Genomic DNA, 19,983 nt, shown 5'->3' with positions numbered 1-19,983 from the left:
TTATTTTCTCACCTATTTTCTTCACATTTTTTTATTATTTTTGTATTCAGTCCTCCCCCTTGATGGTAAAGTGAATAAGGCATTGATTATCTTTCATTTACACTGATTGAGTGTTAACATTTATATGGACTATATGATGTATGGGGCAACCCTCACTAAGTCCGGTGCTAGACATCTATGAGGCACTGCCCGAGCCTATAGTCCCTCGTCCATTTATAAAGGCTCATACTGATGTCCATTATTCAAGTTTTGAGCCTTCACATCTCCTTCAAGGGACGAGGACTGTTTAGCCAATTCTTTATTCATATTACATAATCACAGTCATAAAGGTTAGACAAACAAACATTTTAAATAGTTACAAAAACCATACCATAAAATTTGATCATCAATCAGGTTAATACATTAGAAAAATTATTATTATTATTAATAAAGTTATTAGGACATGGTGATATATTTAAATTGGTTTGGGAACCATTGACATCTTTTATGAATGCAGTATAACTGGATTGTTGTTTTTTTTTTTAATTTGGTGTACTTCTATTCACATCCAGGGTGGGTGGGTGGAGGGAGGGAATACTTTATTATTATATAAGATAAGGATTTTGAAAGTAAAAATATGTATTATTGATTTACTGATTATTTAATAGAAGGGTGGGTGGGATAAAGATACTGTATGTGTATATTTATAAGTTGAATGTGCATTCTGTGCTTTATTCTCTGGTTGCTAATATGTATATTGCACTGTAAAGTTTTTTGGAAAATTAATAAAATATTTTTTTTTAAAAAGAAAAAATTATTAAAAATTTAAATACTTGTTACCAGGAACTGCTCATCATACATCAAAAAAATATAAACGTAATATTAGGTTATGATCAGTCTCAAGAGCAAAAGTGACCATTAATGTAACTAGGATTGGCCTTTTTATCTCCCATACTGATCTTCCTATACTAGCAACTCTACTGAATATCCGTGTCAAACTGTCCATTGTAACTTCCTGGGTAACTGACCCAACCTCTTGTAATGTAATCCGACCTTGAACTGAATAGGTAACATAACATAACATTTCCTCTGTCACGCGCTTCGATTGTATGCTGTCTGCGAACAGGCATTTATTGCACTTGAAATTGTAAATGACCTTGAGCTGAAACCGAAAAAGCAAACTGGAAATTCAAAGTCTCATGATTGCGTCCTATTGCCACTTTTCCAGGAACAGTACATCTTTATTCATGACGCACTGGTTGAGGCGATACTCAGCAAAGAAACAGAGGTGCCTGACAGTCACATACACACCTATGTTAATGCACTTCTGACTCCTGGACCTTCGGGAAGGACAAGACTGGAAAAGCAGTTCAAGGTAAGCTGCCAGCGTCTGCTTGTAAACAAAGGAGGTCATTGTAGAAAGGCTTTCCAAGTGGACAACCAAGTTCTGCAAGTGGAAAAAGCCATCTCCAAAGTGAAGAACTGGACCTACATAGACTTCCAAATTCTATAAAAGTGCTAAAAGTTGCAATTTAATTGAATAACAAGCCAATTAGCTCCAGTAATTGGCTTTTTAACATGTAATTATTGGTGCTAATTAAAATCAATTAAAAGATATGCATGCAAATTTATGCATGGGATCTGCACCCAAATTTACATGCAAGTCAAAAAAGGTGGCACGGAAATGGGTGAATTGAAGATATAGAAACATAGAAACATAGAAGATGATGGCAGAAAAGGGCTATAGCCCATCAAGTCTTCCCACCCTACTGACCTATCCTCTTAAGTCTATACCTGGCGACCGATATTCCAGTTCGACCCTCGTAGGAATTCCACATAGGTATCCCATTTATTCTTAAAGTCCAGCACGCTGCTGGCCTCGATCACCTGCGCTGGAAGCTCATTCCAACGGTCAACCACTCTTTCTGTGAAGAAATACTTCCTGATGTCATGAAGAAATACTTCCTGATGTTACTTTAAGTTACGCACGTAATTATAGAATATGGGCTTAATTCTCTTTAGGACGCCAATCGCATGTTAATCACGCATCGGCGTCCTAAAGAGAATTGCGTCTACAGATGCCTTAAATCTAGGCCAGCATTTTGAAGGCTTACATTTAAGGCGCCTGTCTCATGCCTATGGAGATACGTAGGAACCCTTAAGCACGCCCAAGGCCACTTCTGGGCAAAACCATGCCCATGCCCCACCTTTGGCATGCTTACGCATACCTACGTGTTTTCTGTAGATGCGCTACAGACGCCTAAAATCTAGGTGTCCTTCATGGCACAATTAAAAAAAAAAATCAAACACGTGTCCCGATTGGCTGCCAGACGGCGGTAGGATTCCTACCGCCACCTGCAATCAAGACACACATTTCGAGAATCAGACTCTACAGGCATTTGCATCATGTTTTTCTTTGGTGCAAATGGCCATGCCTAAATTTAGGCGTTGTTCCCAGGCATAAGCACTATTCCATAAACCACACCTAACTTTAAGGCCCTCTTTTACTAAGCTGTGCTAACCAATTAGTGTGCGCTAATCGATTTAGCTCATGCTAAACGCTAACACGTGCATGTTAGTCTACGGACACGTTAGTGTTTAGCACGCGCTAATTCGATTAGCGTGAGTAAATCGGTTAGCGCACCTTAGTAAAAGAGGGCTTATAGAATAACGCATATATAGAATTTAGCCCAGAAAGCTATGTGTTGGCAGTACCGTATTTTCACGCATATAACGCGCGCGTTATATGTGTTTTTTACAAACCGTGCATAACCTTGCGCGTTATACGTGTGAGCACGTTGTACAAAATTTTTTTTACATAGTTCCCCCCCCCGACGCCCGATTCATCACCCGGAAGGAGCGCTCGCACTCCCACCCCGAAGGACCGCTCGCACCCCCACCCGAAGGACCGCTCGCACCCCCACAGCCTCCCCCCCTCCCCCATAGAGAAGCTGTCTACCTTGTTTCCGGATGCCAGCCCAGCTGTTTCCTCTGCCGGCGGTCCTGCCCCTTCTCAAAGCCCTGCGCTGCTTCCTCTTCAGGCGGTCCCGCCCTTTCTCTGATGTCAGAGAAAGGGCGGGACCGCCGGAAGAGGAAGCAGCGCAGCACAGGGCTTTGAGAAGGGGTGGGACCGCCGGCAGAGGAAACAGCTGGGCTCGCTGGCATCCGGAAACAAGGTAGACAGCTTCTCCATGGGGGAGGGGGGGAGGCTGTGGGGGTGCGAGCGGTCCTTCGGGTGGGGGTGGGAGTGGTCCTTCGGGGTGGGAGTGCGAGCACTCCTTCAGGGTGGGAGTGCGGGTGCGTGCGAGCAGTCCTTCGGGGTGGGGGTGCGAGCGGTCCTGCGGGGGGGTGAATTGGACGTCGGGGGGGCATCAGGCTTTCAGGGTAGGGATAAGACTTCAAGGGGGAAAGGAGAGTCGGGGCGGGCGAAAAGAGAGTCGGGGTCTCCAGAGGAGAGTCGGGGCGGGCGAAAGGAGAGTCGGGCAGCATGCGCGGTATACGGGTGTGCGCGGTATATAAAAATTTCTGTACATAAATTTGTGTTTTCCGCGTGCTATACCCGTGTGCGCGTTTTACACAGGTGCGCGTTATCTATGTGAAAATACGGTAGTCCTTTGCAAGCAGAGTTTAAGATTTACACATTCGGCCCCTAGATTCTACATGTGGTACTTTGAGTTGCGCTTGCAAATTTGTCTCTGCAGTCAGCTTAGTAGAATAACGAGCCAATTCAATAAAGTCCATAAATAATAATAATTAGCGCAGATATTTTTTCAATAAAAAGCAATTAGCAATAATTGGCAATAATTAGAATTTACGTGCACTTTTACTGGGGTCAGTAGCATGAAATTTTTACTATTTTGGGGGGTTTTGCCAGGTACTGGTGACCTAGATTGGTCATCGTAAGGATGGGCTACTGGGCTAGATTAACTATTGGTCACACCCAGAAAGGCTATTCTTATGTTCGTAGGTGTATTCTATAAATTCCAGTGCATGGATCTGAAAAGGGGGTGTGGCCATGGGAGAGTCATGGGTGGATCAGAGGCGTTCTTACAATTTATGCACATTGGTTTAGAATTAGGGGGACCCGTGACTCATTACGGGCGGGGATTTACATCAAATTTTCATTAATGTAAATGGAGCTAGGCGCTATTCTATAAACTGCACCTAACTGTAATCGCAGTTTATAGATTAGCCCTAAGTGCTATTTTTTCAACACTGATTTTTTTAGGCACCATTTATAGATTTCCCCCTCCCCCCCACTGTGCAACGTGCAAAATATACATCTCATCAGGGCAGATATGTGTATACCTGCTTCAGAGATGCCCAAAAGCTCTGAGATAGACCCCCACCCACGCTACACCCCAGACCCCCACCCAGGCTCCACAGAACACAAAAGCCAAATTCATAATAGTACACCAAAAATGATAAACATAAATTAAAACCAAATCCCAAGAAACCACACCTTTCACGTAGTACAACACCAAAGAAATAGAAAGATCCATTTCCTCCTATACTGTGCAAAATATAAAGATTGCACATGCCAGGGGTGGTGTTAGGCCAAGAAGTGCAATTAGGGTAATTGCCCCCCTGCTTAAAGAGAGCCCTAAGCCTGCTGGAAGCGGAAGATTGCATGGGCCAATAATGATCTTTGGAGTCTCCATCTCAAATTTTTACTCTGGGCCCTAGCCATGTCTAACACCAGCACTGGCAGGATAAACTTTTCAATTCTCATATATTCTAATCAAAATTATTTTTCTACCTTTTGTTGTTGATCTTTTTATTTTTCAAGTCATGTTGGTCATGTCTTCTCTTATCTCACTCGCCAGGGTCTCCTGCTCATTTGACATTTCTTCTTTCTCTTTGCTCACCATCCATCTTCCATATTTGTATACCTATCTTTCCCTTTTCTATGTCCCCTATATTTCCCTGTCTAGCATCTTCCCTGTGTCTATTTCCCTGCATTTATCATCATTACTCTATGTCCTGCATCACTCCTCTATGTCTCTATGCCCCCCAAATCCAGCATCTCCCTTCTATGCTCCTATTCTCTCACATTCTCCAGCTCTAGCCCCCCTCCTGTGCCCTTCCCTCCAGCTCCAGCCCCCCTCCTTTGCCCTTCCCTCCAGCTCCATCCTCTTCCATCGCCCCTCCTGTGCCCTTCCCTACTGCTCCAGCCTCTCTTCCTGTACCCTTCTCTCCAGCTCCAGCCCCCATCCTGTGCCCTTTCTTCCAGCACCCCTTCTGTGCCCTTCCCTCCAGCTCCAGCCCTCCTATTGTACCCTTTCCTCCATCCCCAGCATCTCTCTGCTGTGCCTTGTATTCCCTCCCCTTTCCCCTCAGGTCTGATAGCTCCAGCTTCACCCTCTCCACCCCCTCGTTGGTCCGATGGCTCCAGCCTGCTTCCTGCATGTCAAACACAGCACCATACCTCCCTCCCTCCTCTCCCTGCTACTGGTACAACTCTTCTAGGAGGGTGAGCAGATGCCTACACAGGCCTGCTCGACGCTCCTTGCAGCCTTCCTTCGACGGTCCTTGCCAGGCCCCTCTGTATGATAAAAAAATTCCTCTTTTCACAAAGACAGGAAGTTGCATCATGAAGAGAAGCCCAACAGAGGTAATGCCACAGCACTGTCGAGCAAGCCTGTGGAGGGATTGTCTCGCTCTCTTAGAAGGGATGCCAGCATCAGGGAGGGAGGGAGGTATGGGAGCAAAACTTTTTACCATTCCCATGGGACAGTAGAAAGAATCGCTCCCATACACGCCAATTTGGGGGGGGGCCCTGTGGCCCACTATTCTGATGCCTATGCTTATACCCGCTGTTCCCACTAAGCTGACTGGGAGAACTCCACATACAGGCCTGCCAGTGGGTGGTGCTGTTTCACTATCACATTTTCAATAGTGAGGGACAGGCAAGCTCTGCAGGACTCCAGGGAAGCTGCCTGTCCCTAGTGATTGAAAACAATCCTGAAGAACCAATCCCCCACTGGCTGCAATGCAGTTGGAGAATTCCTGCTCAGCTTAGAAGAAACAGTGCTTATACCATTAGTATTTACTCTTACTGCCACTATTTGCACTTATACCATTGCATCCATTTAGATGATCGGTTCTTCCAGTTTGTAAAACCTTTTAGTAAACATTAATCTTATACATAGGTGAAAGATATTGTATTCTAGCTTATTGTCTGTAGTTAGAATCATTCAGACCATCACTACAGCAACATGGCAGTGCTCGTGTGACTGTGACCTTGGATAGAAAGCATAATTAGATCCATATTCTTGGCACTCTAGTATATTCTCTAATATATTTTTTAAAACTTGGAAATTCAATAAAAAAGAACACACAGCCTTTGCAATAAAGAAAAAAAAAGGTTTCTTTTAAGGTAAATTGCATATCCTCAAAGTGTGTTCTCACATACAGACTGCCAGAGTGCGTCACTCAAGGGGACCTAGAATCTCACAGATGGAGCCTTATGTGTTCCAGCCCCCAGGTAGATGAACAAGTCATTACAGAAGAAGTGGGGATAACTAGAGAAGAATCAGACAGAATGAAAACAGGCGATTTTCATTGGCTTTTTGAATACCTTTTGTGCCTCTGAATTTGCAGATCAGAGATTCTAAGCACTGAGACAGTCCTCAAAGAGAAGTACTTTGGTCGCAGCTATTCCTGCGATTGCCGAAAGGCTTTGTATTTCACATAGAGATGAGCGGTTGTACTGTATACACAATGCACCCTAATGGAACAATAAGGGCTGCAAGGAGGGGAGGGGGGTTATTATTTTCTGCGCAGTGGTACTGAACACGTAAGCGCAATAATGTTTTGGTTTAGTAATGCTGTAATGGATATTCCTTCTTCTGTTCTTCTAGAGCAAAGGTCGGCAACCTGTGGCTCTCCAGGCCCTGACTCTTTAATCGCCCTCTCAACCCCATGATCCCCACCCCCTTACGCCTACCGAGGTACCTGGTGGTCCAGCGGGGGGTCTTTGTGGCAGGAGCAAGGCCCTCTCGCTCCTGCCTACTCGCAGCTGCCTTCTAAAATAGCTGCCGTGACCTCTTCCAGCTACTCGCGGCATTTCCTGTAGTACCGCGAGCTGCTGTGAGAGGTCGCTACAGACATTTTAGAAAGCAGCCCGGAAGAGGGAAGAGTGAGAGGGCTGTGCTCCTGCCACAAAGACCCCCGCTGGACCACCAGGTACCTCAGTAGGCCAAGGGTGGGAATTGTGGGGTTGGAAGGGAAATTAAAGAATCGGGGCCTGGACAGGGGAGAGAACCTTGGCTTTGGGTTGGCAGGGAGAGGCAGGAGAGGGAAGGATGAGAGGTGCAGAGACCTGTAAGAGGTTGGAGGGAAGAGAAGCTACACCTTGCGACTCTTTGTAAACCTTGGGTCAAACATTCCGGATAAATTGGTTTTTTGCTTTAAAAAGGCTGCCGACCCCTGCACTAGAAAGTGAGTTCTTATTACATGTAGTTCAACCATCCCGAGTATTAGGATTCATATTGGATTCAACTTTGTCTTTTGAGACTCTATTAATAATCGAATTAAGAACATATTATTTTAAAACTTGAACAGTTAAGATATGCTCTAACTTCTATGACAAGCATTTTTCTCTAGTAGTGCAATGATATTATCCAGCTTAGACTCTATTGTAACACATTTTACTGCAGCATCCCACAGAAGTTAATGATCAAACTAGAAATGCTTCAAAATACGGCAGCAAGAATGGTTTTTCATTGTTCTAGTATGATAAAGCATCCTCACTGCTGAAAACATTTAATTGACTTCTTGTATCTGCAAGAGTGCAGTTCAAAGTACTTTGTTATTCACTAGTCTTTAAGCCCGTTACATTAACGGGTGCTAGAATAGATGTGTCTGTCTGTCTTTCTTTTTTTCTGTCTCTCTCTCTCCTTAGCCACTGTCTGTCTGTCTTTCTTTCTTTCTGTCTCTCTCTCTCCTTGGCCGTTTTCTGTCTGTCTTTCTTTCTTTCTGTCTCTCTCTCTCCTTAGCCGCTGTCTGTCTGTCTTTCTTTCTTTCTGTCTCTCTCTCTCCTTGGCCGTTTTCTGTCTGTCTCTCTTCCTGGCCCCCTGCCCCCCCCCTGAGCAAACCAAAATTGCTGCCTGCCCCCCAGCACACCCCTGCCCCCCCCCAAAGCAGCCCCTTTTCCCTCTCCCCCTCCACTTCCCTGTGCAGCAGTAGCAGCCGGACGTCTCACAGTACCTCGAAGAACACCCTTCTGCCGTTGCTCTCACCGCCGCAGGCATCGCAAGCCACCGCACATGCCGCAAGCCGCAACACGCTGCATATGCTGAAAATCGAACATGGCCACGGAGTCTCAAATCATGCTGTCAGGGATCACGGAGTTGTAAGTGCGCATGCGCGCTTAGGGTTTTATTATAGAGGATAAACTAGTTTATGGCTTTGTTCCTGATCACTTGAAGAAGCTATAGAATTTTTCTTTTTTTTTCTCCTTAAATAATACTTGTCATTCTAAACAAAAGATTTAGCTTTTTTATAACCTTCGCTTGTTAGTTTGAGATACAGCAAACATTGGAAGGCTTCTTTTCCTATTTTCTTTTTCTTTTTCCTTTTCCGTTTCTGTATGGAATGGTTTGCCCCTTATATTTAGAATGAATTCTCTTTTTGAAGTTTGTTTTGGATTTTTTTTTTTTAAACTATGTTTTATTTTGTCATAGTTGTTAATTTACTTTAGCAATGAATTATGGGCCCTCTTTTATTAAGCCATGATAGAGATTAGAGAATGACACAGGGACAATTTTTCCCCATCCCCACAGGAACTCATTTTCCTGTCCTGTCCTGAACCCGTGAGTTCATTTCCTGTCCCTGCCCCATTTCTGCAAGCTCTATCCTCATCTGCACAAGTCTCAAACTCTTTAAAATCATAAGTGTTCGAGGCATGTGCGGTTAAGGCAGAGCTTACAGGAATGGAGCAAGGCCAAGGACAACAACAAAACTCGCGGGCACGGGATGGCGAAATTGAGTTCCTGTGGGGATGGGGACAAATTTGTCCCTGTGTCATTCTCTAGTAGAGATTTTGGAGCACTAAATGGTCCAACACTGCTCCAGTGCTCATAGAATTCCTATGAACATCAGAGCAACGTTGATGCATATAGTGCTCCAGGTAGAAATCTCTACCACGGCTTAGTTAAAAGAGGGCCTATATTTTTTTATGGAGTTTAAAGTTATTTATGTTAAGTATTTTATTTTTTATTAAGTTATATTCACTGTATCTTTTGATCTACTTTCCGTATAGTAAGTCAATAATAATGTAAACCACATAGGACCTTTTGAATTTCACGGTATAGAAACTTTTGTCTTAGATTAGATTAGACAAATGTGGTCTCTACTTGCTCTGTTTCACTGTTTCAGCTGCTAAGCCAGGCCAATGTACTTCAATCTGATTATTCAACTGCTCTGAAGCAACATAACAGGGAAAAGAACCGAACTTCGGCCATCATTCCTGGTAAGATGATCATTGACTGGTTGCAGTCTTAAGAAAAAAAATAGATAACTATAGAATGCATGTTTGATATAATTTTTTCCTGTCTTAGGAGCAGCAACAGCTAAAAAAAAACAAATTAGTTTTCTGTATAATTTTTATCTTCATTTGGATCTTACTTTCCAGAACATTCCTTTCATTTTCTTTCCATAGTAGATGACGGCAGATAAAGACCCGAATGGTCCATCCAGTCTGCCCAACCTGATTCAATTTAAATTTTTTTTTTTTAATTTTATTTTTTGTAATTTTTCTTCTTAGCTATTTCAGGGCAAGAATCCAAAGCTTTACCCGGTACTGTGCTTGGGTTCCAACTGCCAAAATCTCTGTTAAGACTTACTCCAGCCCATCTACACCCTCCCAGCCATTGAAGCCCTCCCCTGCCCATCCTCCACCAAACGGCCATACACAGACACAGACCGTGCAAGTCTGCCCAGTAACTGGCCTAGTTCAATATTTAATATTATTTTCTGATTCTAAATCTTCTGTGTTCCATATAAAAATAGTTCTGTAAAATGGTACTAATCTAGGCAGCAGAGTCTAATCGTGTTAAGGGCGATACAGCTAGGTTTTAATGTACATAAGAACATAAGAATTTGCCTCCGCTGGGTCAGACCAAGGGTCCATCGAGCCCAGCGGTCCGCTCCCGCGGCGGCCCATCAGGTCCATGACCTGTAAGTGATCTATTGTCTAACCCTTGGATTCCTACTTCCTTATATCCTGAAAACCCTCTTCTTCCCTCTTATCTTTGCCCTCATCACATTAACATGTATGTGCTGAAATGTAAATGAAGTAGTGCCGTATGCAAAGGAGACTTGGCTAGTCCCGTAGCACTCATAGTATGGTAGATTCTCCACATCCCCTGTTTCTCAGAGGCTTGTTAAAACCTGAATATGTAATAGCTGTCTCCGATGAGGTATTTTTAGGGCAATTGTATGACCAGATGCATGTAGTTTATGTGCCTTATGCACCTAACTTATACTGAAAGGTCACTTGGACACACAAAGTCAGAGGCGTGAAGAAAGTACAAGAGGTTTATTACAGCATGCCGGACTCTAGTACAGTGAACAGCCTGCTTACTAGAGTGTTAGAATCAGGAAATGCATGGACTTTTATGCCCTTTTCACTAAACATATGCAAACTAATACATGCAAAAACTACAACTTCTCATTTGTTACTTCTATAACTTTTCTACAATTATTATTGGTCCTAAGCCAGCACTTCTGATAGGTTCAGGGCTACAACTTATAGTCCTATAGGAAACTAGCTCATTTCTCTGCTTATCTAAATCTTACAGTTCTAAATGTTACATGTACAGGAGGGCAGGGTACATCATGGCTCAAACTCTTATCTATTTAGCTTACAATGTTGTAAGGTAGGGCCATACATTTTAGGCAGATGAGGTCAGTAGATTGTACACTGTTTTCAGCTATGTAGGCCAGAGCAATATTTTAAACAACAGTTAACCATTTCATGACCCTACAATACAACACTATTAGTTACACGCATTGCACCCATTGACCTAGCATAAATCATCACGTGTAACTTGCTCATCACGTGTGACTTATGCTCATATTCTATAAAGGCATCCTGGCGCAAAGATGTCATAGAATTGGCTCTCGGGCCCTGATTCTGTAAATAGAGCCTAAATTGGTAGGCGCCTGGGGAAGTGGCAACTACTGCATGTCATTCAAAGTTAGGCGCCATTTATAGAGTCGCGCCTAGTGGCATCTAACTCAAATTAGGCGCTAGTAGGCCTCAAAAACTTAGGCACTAGTATGTTAGGCCAGGGTTTTCGTGGCCTAAAATACTGTCAGGTAGGCGCCTACTGGAGCCTAACTCATTCCACTCCCAAACTCTTCCCCTAACCATGCCTACTTTTCAAGTAGGCATCTTGGTGTAGACACATTTTAATAAATTTTAACTTGATATACAGCGCTGACAATTCGGCGCAAGAAAGAAGTGTGCCGCAGGAAAACTTTGTTTTAAAGAGCTCTGACGGGGGTGTGGGGGGAAGCCCACCATTTTACTGCATTGTGTTCATGCTCCCGTTAGGGGGTGTGGGGGGTGCAACCCCCCACATTATAGAGAAAAAGGAACTTTTCCTGAAAAAAATCAGAAAAAGTTCAGTTTTTTCTATAATGCAGGGTTCTGTCCCCCCCCCCCCAACAGCAGCACAAACACTATGCAGTAAAGTGGGGGGGTTCCCCACTCACACCCCGCTTTGGAGCTCTTTAAAATTAAGTTTTTCCGCGGCGCGCTTCTGTCTTGCGCCGAATTGTCAGCGCTGGATTGTCGTCGCACGACAGACTATGAACCGTGAAATCAGAACAAAGAACTTCATTATAGTTGTCTTTTGTCTTTAATTTTTTGTTTATTTCCAGGGAAGAGGGAGGGTGGGGGGAGGGATACTTTTATTTTAATTTTAGCCCTTTGAATACATACATCCAGGTGGGTGGGACGAGAGTGGGATTACGTTACTACTTTAAATAGGGAAAGGTTATTGAAAGAATCTATGTATTTATGTTTTTGTTGACTAAATGTGCTTTTCGTGATTTATTATATGTTTATATACTTCTGTATTGCACTGTTGATATATGAAAATCAATAAAGATTTAAGAAAAACAAAAAAAATGGTGTCAATTCATAAATGAACATTCTTTTTTCCAGTGGAAAGATCCCGAGTAGGGCTTTCCTCCTTGGCTGGTGAAGGCAGTGACTATATCAATGCTTCGTATATCATGGTAAGTTGGATAACCAGATGCTAAAATTCACTATCCATTCATAACTGTACTATTCTATTGATCTGTTATAGTGGGGAGAAGAAGACATAACATTTCCAGGTACAGATTTAACCAGAGCAGTGCCAGAATTCAAACCTGTTTGGTTTACATATAGAGGGAAGTATTAAGGGTGATGGAGGGCTGTGGTGACTCTGTAAACCAGAGATCTTCACTATTTCGTAATCAGGGTTCAGTTGCATCCAAAAAGGTTTATCACCAGACAAGGCAACAGACACCCCGTCAACCTGCACCATCCTGCCTCCACTCCTATCCCCTTCAAGCAGAGTCTCCCTGCCCCCCTCTAGTTTTTAATGACCCCCTAAACTTTCTCTGCAACATATTTTTTTAATTGACGTACGTTTGGTTGTACAGTGCTCCCCTGAGATTTGCGGGGGTTCCATTCCAGGAACCCCCGCAAATCTCGAAAAACCGCAAATACGATTTTTTTAGGGGGGAGCCGGGAGAGGGCAGCAGGAGGGCAGCCGGAGCACCGCGAGTGCAGGAAATCACTCGCAGTTCACTCCGACCGCCCCATCCTGTACGAAGTCGGGCCTTATCCAGTCAGGAGCTGCGTGTCTTTCCTCATACGAGATAAGTTCCATACCCTTTATTAGGAATTATGGGGGGATTTGAACCCTGACTTCTCTGTTTATAGACCACTCAGGCACTCTAGATTGGCTCAACAGGAAATCACAAGCAGTTGGCACTGATGAAAGAATGAACCACAGAATCAATCGGTGAATGAAAAGAAGGGTCATTAATAGACATATTTTCATACATTGGCCAGAAAATCTGTTATTTTAAATCTGTGCCAGCAAACTGTCTACGGGCTTTTTCTGCGATATTATGATACTAACAAGATGAAAAACCCAAAACAAAAAAAGACTGTGGAATCCAATGTTGCTGTGTAGGCTTTTATTAGAACACAAAATTCTGTTTAAAAATACTGAAATACATCCGCAATTATGGTTGATGAAGAGGACCCAACACGGTCCGTGTTTTGACCAAAAAGGTCTTCCTCACAGGTCCCGAATGTTCTCGTCACAAGTTATGTGGATATAGCAACCTGCGCCCTTTACTCTCATGCATTAACCATATCGAGATGTACAGGGCAATATGTTATTTTCCTTCTGTACTGAGATTGTTCTTCCTGACTACTTAAGTTGTCACCAAAGCTAGTATGACCCACCCACCTCCCCGCCACTGTAATTTAAAATCTTCAGGCAGCCGGCAGCACAACGAAGCGAACCTCCCGCTGTTGGCCTTGACTGAGACCCCCAACCAGCTATTCCCTAGTTGTTATTTATAAGCAAAATTACTAATTAAAAAAGTCATGCTTTGAATTTTTTTTATAGGGATATCATCAAAGCAGTGAATACATTGTTACCCAGCATCCTTTGTTGCATACCATCAAGGATTTCTGGAGAATGATATGGGACCACAATGCCCAACTCATAATTATGCTTCCCGATAACCAAAACATGGTAAGATTTGGTCAGAATAAGTTGTGTGCTTTTGTCCAGTGGCATGGAATGACTTATATGCCACAATGCAGAACAAGATTAGGAAAAGTATTGCATTGTATTAAAAAAAAAAAAAGACATGTAAACTATGAAAGCTAGATCAAAAAATCAATAAAACCTAATCAAAAATCAGTACACCTAAATTCTTATTTGCAAGTGTCTATCCCTTCTGTATTTATATTTGTGAGAAAGCTAAAACTCATGGATGCAGAGAAAGTTAATAGAAACTTTTCTTTACAGGCCGAAGATGAGTTTGTGTACTGGCCGAACAAAGATGAGCCAATAAATTGCGAGACCTTCACAGTCACTATGATAGGTGAAGACCACATGTGTCTCTCAAACGAGGAAAAGCTCATCATTCAAGACTTTATTTTAGAGGCTACACAGGTAAGAAACTCCCACTGATTCCAGGGCCTATTTCACATTTGCTATCAGACCAAATCCGTTATGAGTGTAAAATAGATTAATGGTATGTGTCAGTGCTAATCAAATGGATCCACAGGCCAGTCGAGTTGTCAGGATATCCCTAATGAATATGCATGAGAGATATTTCCATATAATGGGGGTGACAGGCATGCAAATCTCTTGCTTGCATATTTATTAGGGATATCCTGAAAACCCGACTGGCTTGTGGACCCATTTGACTACCCCTGATATGTTTGTTGACCAGAACTGTATAGTTCCATTTGATATAGCAGCTTCTATTTTAAAAGACATTGTTATGGTTGGGTAACAATGAAAAGTTTCAATCAAAATTCATAAATTAAATGCACACTACTATAGACAAAATTATAACTATCTAGTAGCTTATAGTGATTTAAATAGTCTTCTACCCAAAGTAAAATTTGCTTAAAATGACCCCCCCCCCCCCGAGAATCAGTGGCCATACGAGGGGCAAAGGTGCTCCCTCATGCATTCTCTCCACCGCCCCCGTTCCTTCTTCATCCTCCATTCTCCCCACTGTACCTCTTTAAATTTTCACCAACGCAAGCAGCTTCTCTGGCCTGTTGCTCACGCCGGCTTTAGCTTGGCCTCTGACGTCACTTCCTGGTCCCGCAACCTGGAAGTGATTTTAGAGGGCAGCTAGGCCGGCGGGAGCAACAGGCCCGAAAATTTGCTCGCGCAGGCGAACATTTAAATAGGTACAGGGAGGAAGGAGGACACAAACATGGCGTGGAGGGAACGAAGAGGTGCCGGCACCCAGGGCGGTCCATCCCTCCCCCCCCCCTTATTATGCTACTGCATAGAATAGAGAAAAATTACATTTGGATGCAAAACAATGCATGATTGATGGCAACTGAGTTAGTGTCTCAAAAAGTAACCTCTAGAAAAATATGTTGGTGTACAACTTCAAAAAGTATAGCAGTAACACTATGGGAGGAGAACTTACTACAGGGCTCAGGGGAAAGTGAGGAGGGAGAGAACATTTTGGTACACTACTGGGTTATCTGGCTCATGACAAGCCTTCCTGACAAATCCAGTTTCTTCTTGCTCTGGCAGTGAAAAGAGAGGACATGGTTGTCCAGGGCTCTCTTCTCTCTAGGCTATGTCTGTGGAGAAGAAAAAGAATAGTCCCTGCAACCCATGGTGATTCATCTCAAGTTTCCTGCGTTCCCTTTTTTGTTCCTACAGGATGATTATGTGCTTGAAGTAAGGCATTTTCAGTGTCCAAAATGGCCAAATCCAGATAGTCCCATCAGTAAAACATTCGAACTTATAAGTGTCATCCGGGAAGAAGCAATCAGCAGAGATGGGCCAATGATTATTCACGATGAGTATGTATTTTTTTTTAAACAAACATTGTGTAATTATGGTTGTAATTGTTTCCTTTTTCCTGGAGAATCTCGTCCATGTGGTATCAGGAATTCCAGCCGTGTTGGGTCCTTCTCCCCTCTCCCAGTTTCAGTGGAAAAATGTGGAGCTGTTAATCTAGACCAGTGTCTCGCAAACTTTTCCAGCCGGTGGCACACTAAATCCAGTGCCCCGGCCAGAAGGCACCCGGAAATCAATGCGATGACATCACGTGCATGCATGACATCATCGCGTCAACATCTACGCATGCACGAAGGCCCATCTGGTCCTGACCCCGCCATTACAGGGATCCAGGAGGTGCGGGGAGAAAAGGAGAGACGCCGGCAAGGAGGAGAGTCAGCTGCGCCGGCTGACTTCCTACAGGACATGCCTCTCGCCACGACTTTCCTCCTCGCCAGTGTGTCGCAGCACACCAGAAATCTCAGGAGGTACACAGTTTGCGATACACTGAGCTAGTCCCTAAAGAAGCCAAGTAGACATTCAAAATTTATTTATTATTTTATTTATTTTAAAAATTTCTATACCATTTTATATCAAAACGGTTTACAAAATGATTACATACATAAAATGTTAAAACAAGTAGAAACAGAAAGCATTAATTTTAACAACAATCAGTACTCAGACAAATGCATCAACAAATAATTGTGTTTTAACAGTTTTCTAAATGAGCTATCACTGCATTTCCGAATTTGGCTGACAAAGGCATTCCATAGTTTTACCCCTGCACACGAAAAGGTCATTGCATTGGTTTCCGCATATTTTGGGTTGACATTTATTTTCAACAATGCAGACTTTTCCAAACGCAGTGATCTTGTTGGTTGATAACTAGACATCTTACTCTTAAAGAATTCTGGAATCAAACCATATAGAAATTAGTGACAGATCATAATTACTTTCTATTGGATTCTAAATACAACTAGCAACCAGAGAAGTTGTCGAAGATATGGTGTAATGTGCTCATTTCTTGATGTTCCTGTTATCAATCTAGTCACGAAGTTCTGTACCACCCGCAATGGTTATTTGGTTATTGCAGTAGTCCAACCATGACAAGAAATCAAGCGATGAAAGCATTGGTTTCACACGATACAATAAATGTATCTGAGTGAAGCATATTTGTATTGTTTTTGTCACTTGACAGTTCATTGTAAGCCCAGGGTCCAATCTCCCTCCCAAAATTGTCATTGATTCCCTCACTTGCAATACCTCATCTACCACTTTTAGTTCTTTTGGCCATCTCTCCCGATCAGATTTACCCACCAACATAACCTCTGTCTTCTCTAAAAGGGAGAGAGTGGAACCCTGGAGGACATCATATGGGTTATTCCATCTATCAGAAAGTATATTATCCAAATACACTTGATATATACGCAATTGCAAAAAAAACAAAAAAAACCCTCCCTTGAAACCATCAATACACTTTACCAGAAATGCCCATGGCGTCCAAGCAATTGAGTAGTTTCTTATGTCTGGTTCTCCATAATATGCAAATAGAAATTGTGTATACTCTATGTGGGAATCCCAAAAAACCTGAAAGGATTGTGATCTTGAGTGACTGAGGTTGGGGACCCCTGAGTTTTGGCTTCTGTCATCAAGTGGCACCCTGACAATTCAGAACTCACTTCCTGGGGAACTCAGTTTGGAGTTAAACAATATGAGGTTTCAGAAAAGACTTAGCTCTTTACCACTATATGGTTGGAATCGACATTTATCAGGGACTGTAAGCCTTTTCTCATTTGAGACTGCTCATGCCATTCTGTTTATGTTCTTCAAAGGCTTGGAGGGGTGACGGCTGGGACATTCTGTGCACTCTTTTCACTCATGCAGCAGCTGGAAAACGAAGGCTCCATAGATGTTTATCATGTGGCCAAGATGATCAATCTAATGAGGCCGGGGGTCTTTACGGACCTTGTAAGTTATTCTTTAAAAATACTATCTGTTGCACTGCACTCTTAATTAAGGAATTTTGGAGGAACTTATCTGCTTGCCACAGTAGTTAACAAGAAGAAGGTCCAACAGTATCTATCCAAAAATACAAAAAAAGGCTGTGGGTAAACAATATAGCCCAACTACTGTCTCCCCAGGAACTACAGGATAGCACTTATATGATAACTTATTTATTGCATGTGATTGGGATTTTGTGTTAAAAAGAGAACAACGTAGATTACAGTAGAAATACATTAATTAACAGCAATTATGACAATATCCACAGTTCTAGAAATAATATCAACTCCCTCTCTTCTCCCCTTATCATAGCCTGGTTTTATCACACAAGACATTTTTGTTTGGGCACACCTTTTCTTCCTCACTCTTCAACTTTTCCTTTTGCTCAAGTTTATGGTGATGTGATATAATGTTATTGTGACATCACAATGGTACCCTCTTCCACAACTACATTCATCCCAAAGCACAGTATGATGGGTTCAGCGTACAGTAAATATATCATTGACAGTAAATAAGAACCATTTCACTGGCAGAGACCATTTAATCAATTGTATAATGAATTTAAATAAATGTAATAAAAATGTAGCCCAGTTTTAGTAATCCTGGTCACAGGATCAGGAAGTGACATCATAGGGAGAGCTGAGGCTACCACAAGCAATAGGTAAGAGATGCAGCTTGCTGCCAGCCAAGATTTGAAGTGGTACAGAGAATGCAGGGGTAGAGACAAGCATGGCAGGGAAGAGTGTGGTAGTGATGTTGCCACATGGTTTGAGGGGGGGGGGGGGCACATGGCTTGGCATGGTGATGCCAGGCACCTCCTTTCCTTGCTATGCCTGCTGGTTCTATCTCTGTCTTTTTTTAACCTGTCCTAACACCTTATTCCTTTCTCCACACATCTGCTTCTTGCCTCCTTTATTACCTTTTTTTAATGTCCTACATGTTGCCTTTCACCTCTCTTAAACTCGCTGCCTTTCCCACTAGGAACCAGCCATTACATCATTTCATAATACCCTTACCTACTTATTCTAGATGTGTGGGTAGGCCTGGTGAGAATGGATATCCATTTGTACACCTTAGGTGAATCTCTTCATAAAGGCAGTTAATAAATCCCAATAAATAAATCAGAAAAGTAATGAGTGTAGGAGGGATGGAAATGAAGCAGAATATTCTACGGCAGAGCTTGGACTGGGCATATAAGCCACGTAAACATGGTTACACATGTTTACGTGGCTGAAACACATAGCACCTCTTCAGGTCTTTGTTTCACTACAAAATGCAAATTTTTATGTTCACTGCTAATGCCGAGTATCTCTGTGAATTGATTTTTTTTCACACAAACCAGTAATGTGGCAGAATCGAGTCTACGCTGTACACTCCATAACCATCTTCCTTTCACCCATAAAAGGAGGCAAAAGTTTACAATGAAATTTGCTCTTGCTGGCTACCAATTCAGATAGACTGAAATAATCACATCCTTTTCTTTTCTCCAAGGACCAGTACCAGTTCTTGTACAAGGCCATGCTCAGCCTGGTCAGCAGTAGACAAGAGGAAAACCCTTCCACTTCCGTTGAGATCAACGGCACAAACCTACCAGATGGGAACCCTGCAGAGAGCTTAGAATCTTTGGTTTAACAAGAATGGATTCCTGGAGCTTTTTATGGGTCAGAGATTTTTTTGTTTGGGGGGGGGGGGGGGGGAAGGGTGTTCAGTTTGAGGGAACTGTGTGTCCAGTTGATGTACAATCTGTTTACAGCCCTCAAGACGATCTTTCCTGTCGCACATGAATTTTACAGCTGAACTTACATCGTTAACAATGTGTGCCTTTTCAGAGACGTCATTTGTTAAACCCCATTTGTTAAATCTGGACTAACTTGATTGAACTTTATGCTATAGACTTTCACACTGTTTCTATGAATGTCAACTCTAGTATGTGTTCAGTATTAGCTTCCCTCTTTGACCAGGTTTCTAACCTTGAATTGATGGATGTCAGGAGATCCCTCCACTGTGGCTAACGTCAAGATTCTTAACGTGGTTCTTAACGTCAAGATTTTTAATTGTGATATTTGTAGGAAACCTTAAGCTTGCTAGAAGATTAACTGTTAAAAATGGAAGAATGTAAATAAAACATTGTTCTGTCGTATTAAACATTTCAGGACTGCAGTAGATACCGACGTTAGAAATGACATAACACTTATTGTAAATACTGTTATAGTGATTTCACATGGACCAAATTTATATTTATAATTGTAGAGTTTTATATTTTACTACAGAGTCCGTTTTCTAGTTATGTGTAACCGCACTGCTATGAGGACACCGTGTCTGCTTTTATTTTAACAATTCACCCCATCTTTTATCTGTACCTTACAGTGATAACTCACGTTTCAGGCATGTAATTTTAACATTTTATGGAAAATAAAACTATGCTCATTTTAATTCA

At 42.5% G+C, this 19,983-nt stretch overlaps 1 protein-coding gene across 3 annotated transcripts in view; it reads left to right on the top strand.

Annotated features, from left to right (window-relative positions):
* PTPRZ1 (protein tyrosine phosphatase receptor type Z1) overlaps positions 1-19,983 on the top strand; it is a 269,276-nt gene extending 249,293 nt beyond the window's left edge. For all 3 annotated transcript variants that reach the window (XM_033958764.1, XM_033958765.1, XM_033958763.1), the window contains 8 exons: positions 1,208-1,354; positions 9,361-9,454; positions 12,158-12,231; positions 13,626-13,754; positions 14,034-14,180; positions 15,426-15,568; positions 17,378-17,513; positions 19,038-19,983. In XM_033958764.1, coding sequence (XP_033814655.1) covers positions 1,208-1,354; positions 9,361-9,454; positions 12,158-12,231; positions 13,626-13,754; positions 14,034-14,180; positions 15,426-15,568; positions 17,378-17,513; positions 19,038-19,178 — 1,011 coding nt within the window. In that variant the 3' untranslated portion in view covers positions 19,179-19,983. The remainder of the gene's footprint in view (positions 1-1,207; positions 1,355-9,360; positions 9,455-12,157; positions 12,232-13,625; positions 13,755-14,033; positions 14,181-15,425; positions 15,569-17,377; positions 17,514-19,037) is intronic.

The sequence above is a fragment of the Geotrypetes seraphini genome, chromosome 9 (genome assembly GCF_902459505.1).
Source record: "Geotrypetes seraphini chromosome 9, aGeoSer1.1, whole genome shotgun sequence".
Lineage (NCBI taxonomy): Eukaryota > Metazoa > Chordata > Amphibia > Gymnophiona > Dermophiidae > Geotrypetes > Geotrypetes seraphini.
The sequence above is the reverse complement of the archived record's forward strand: the minus strand, read 5'-3'. Positions and strand labels throughout refer to the sequence as shown.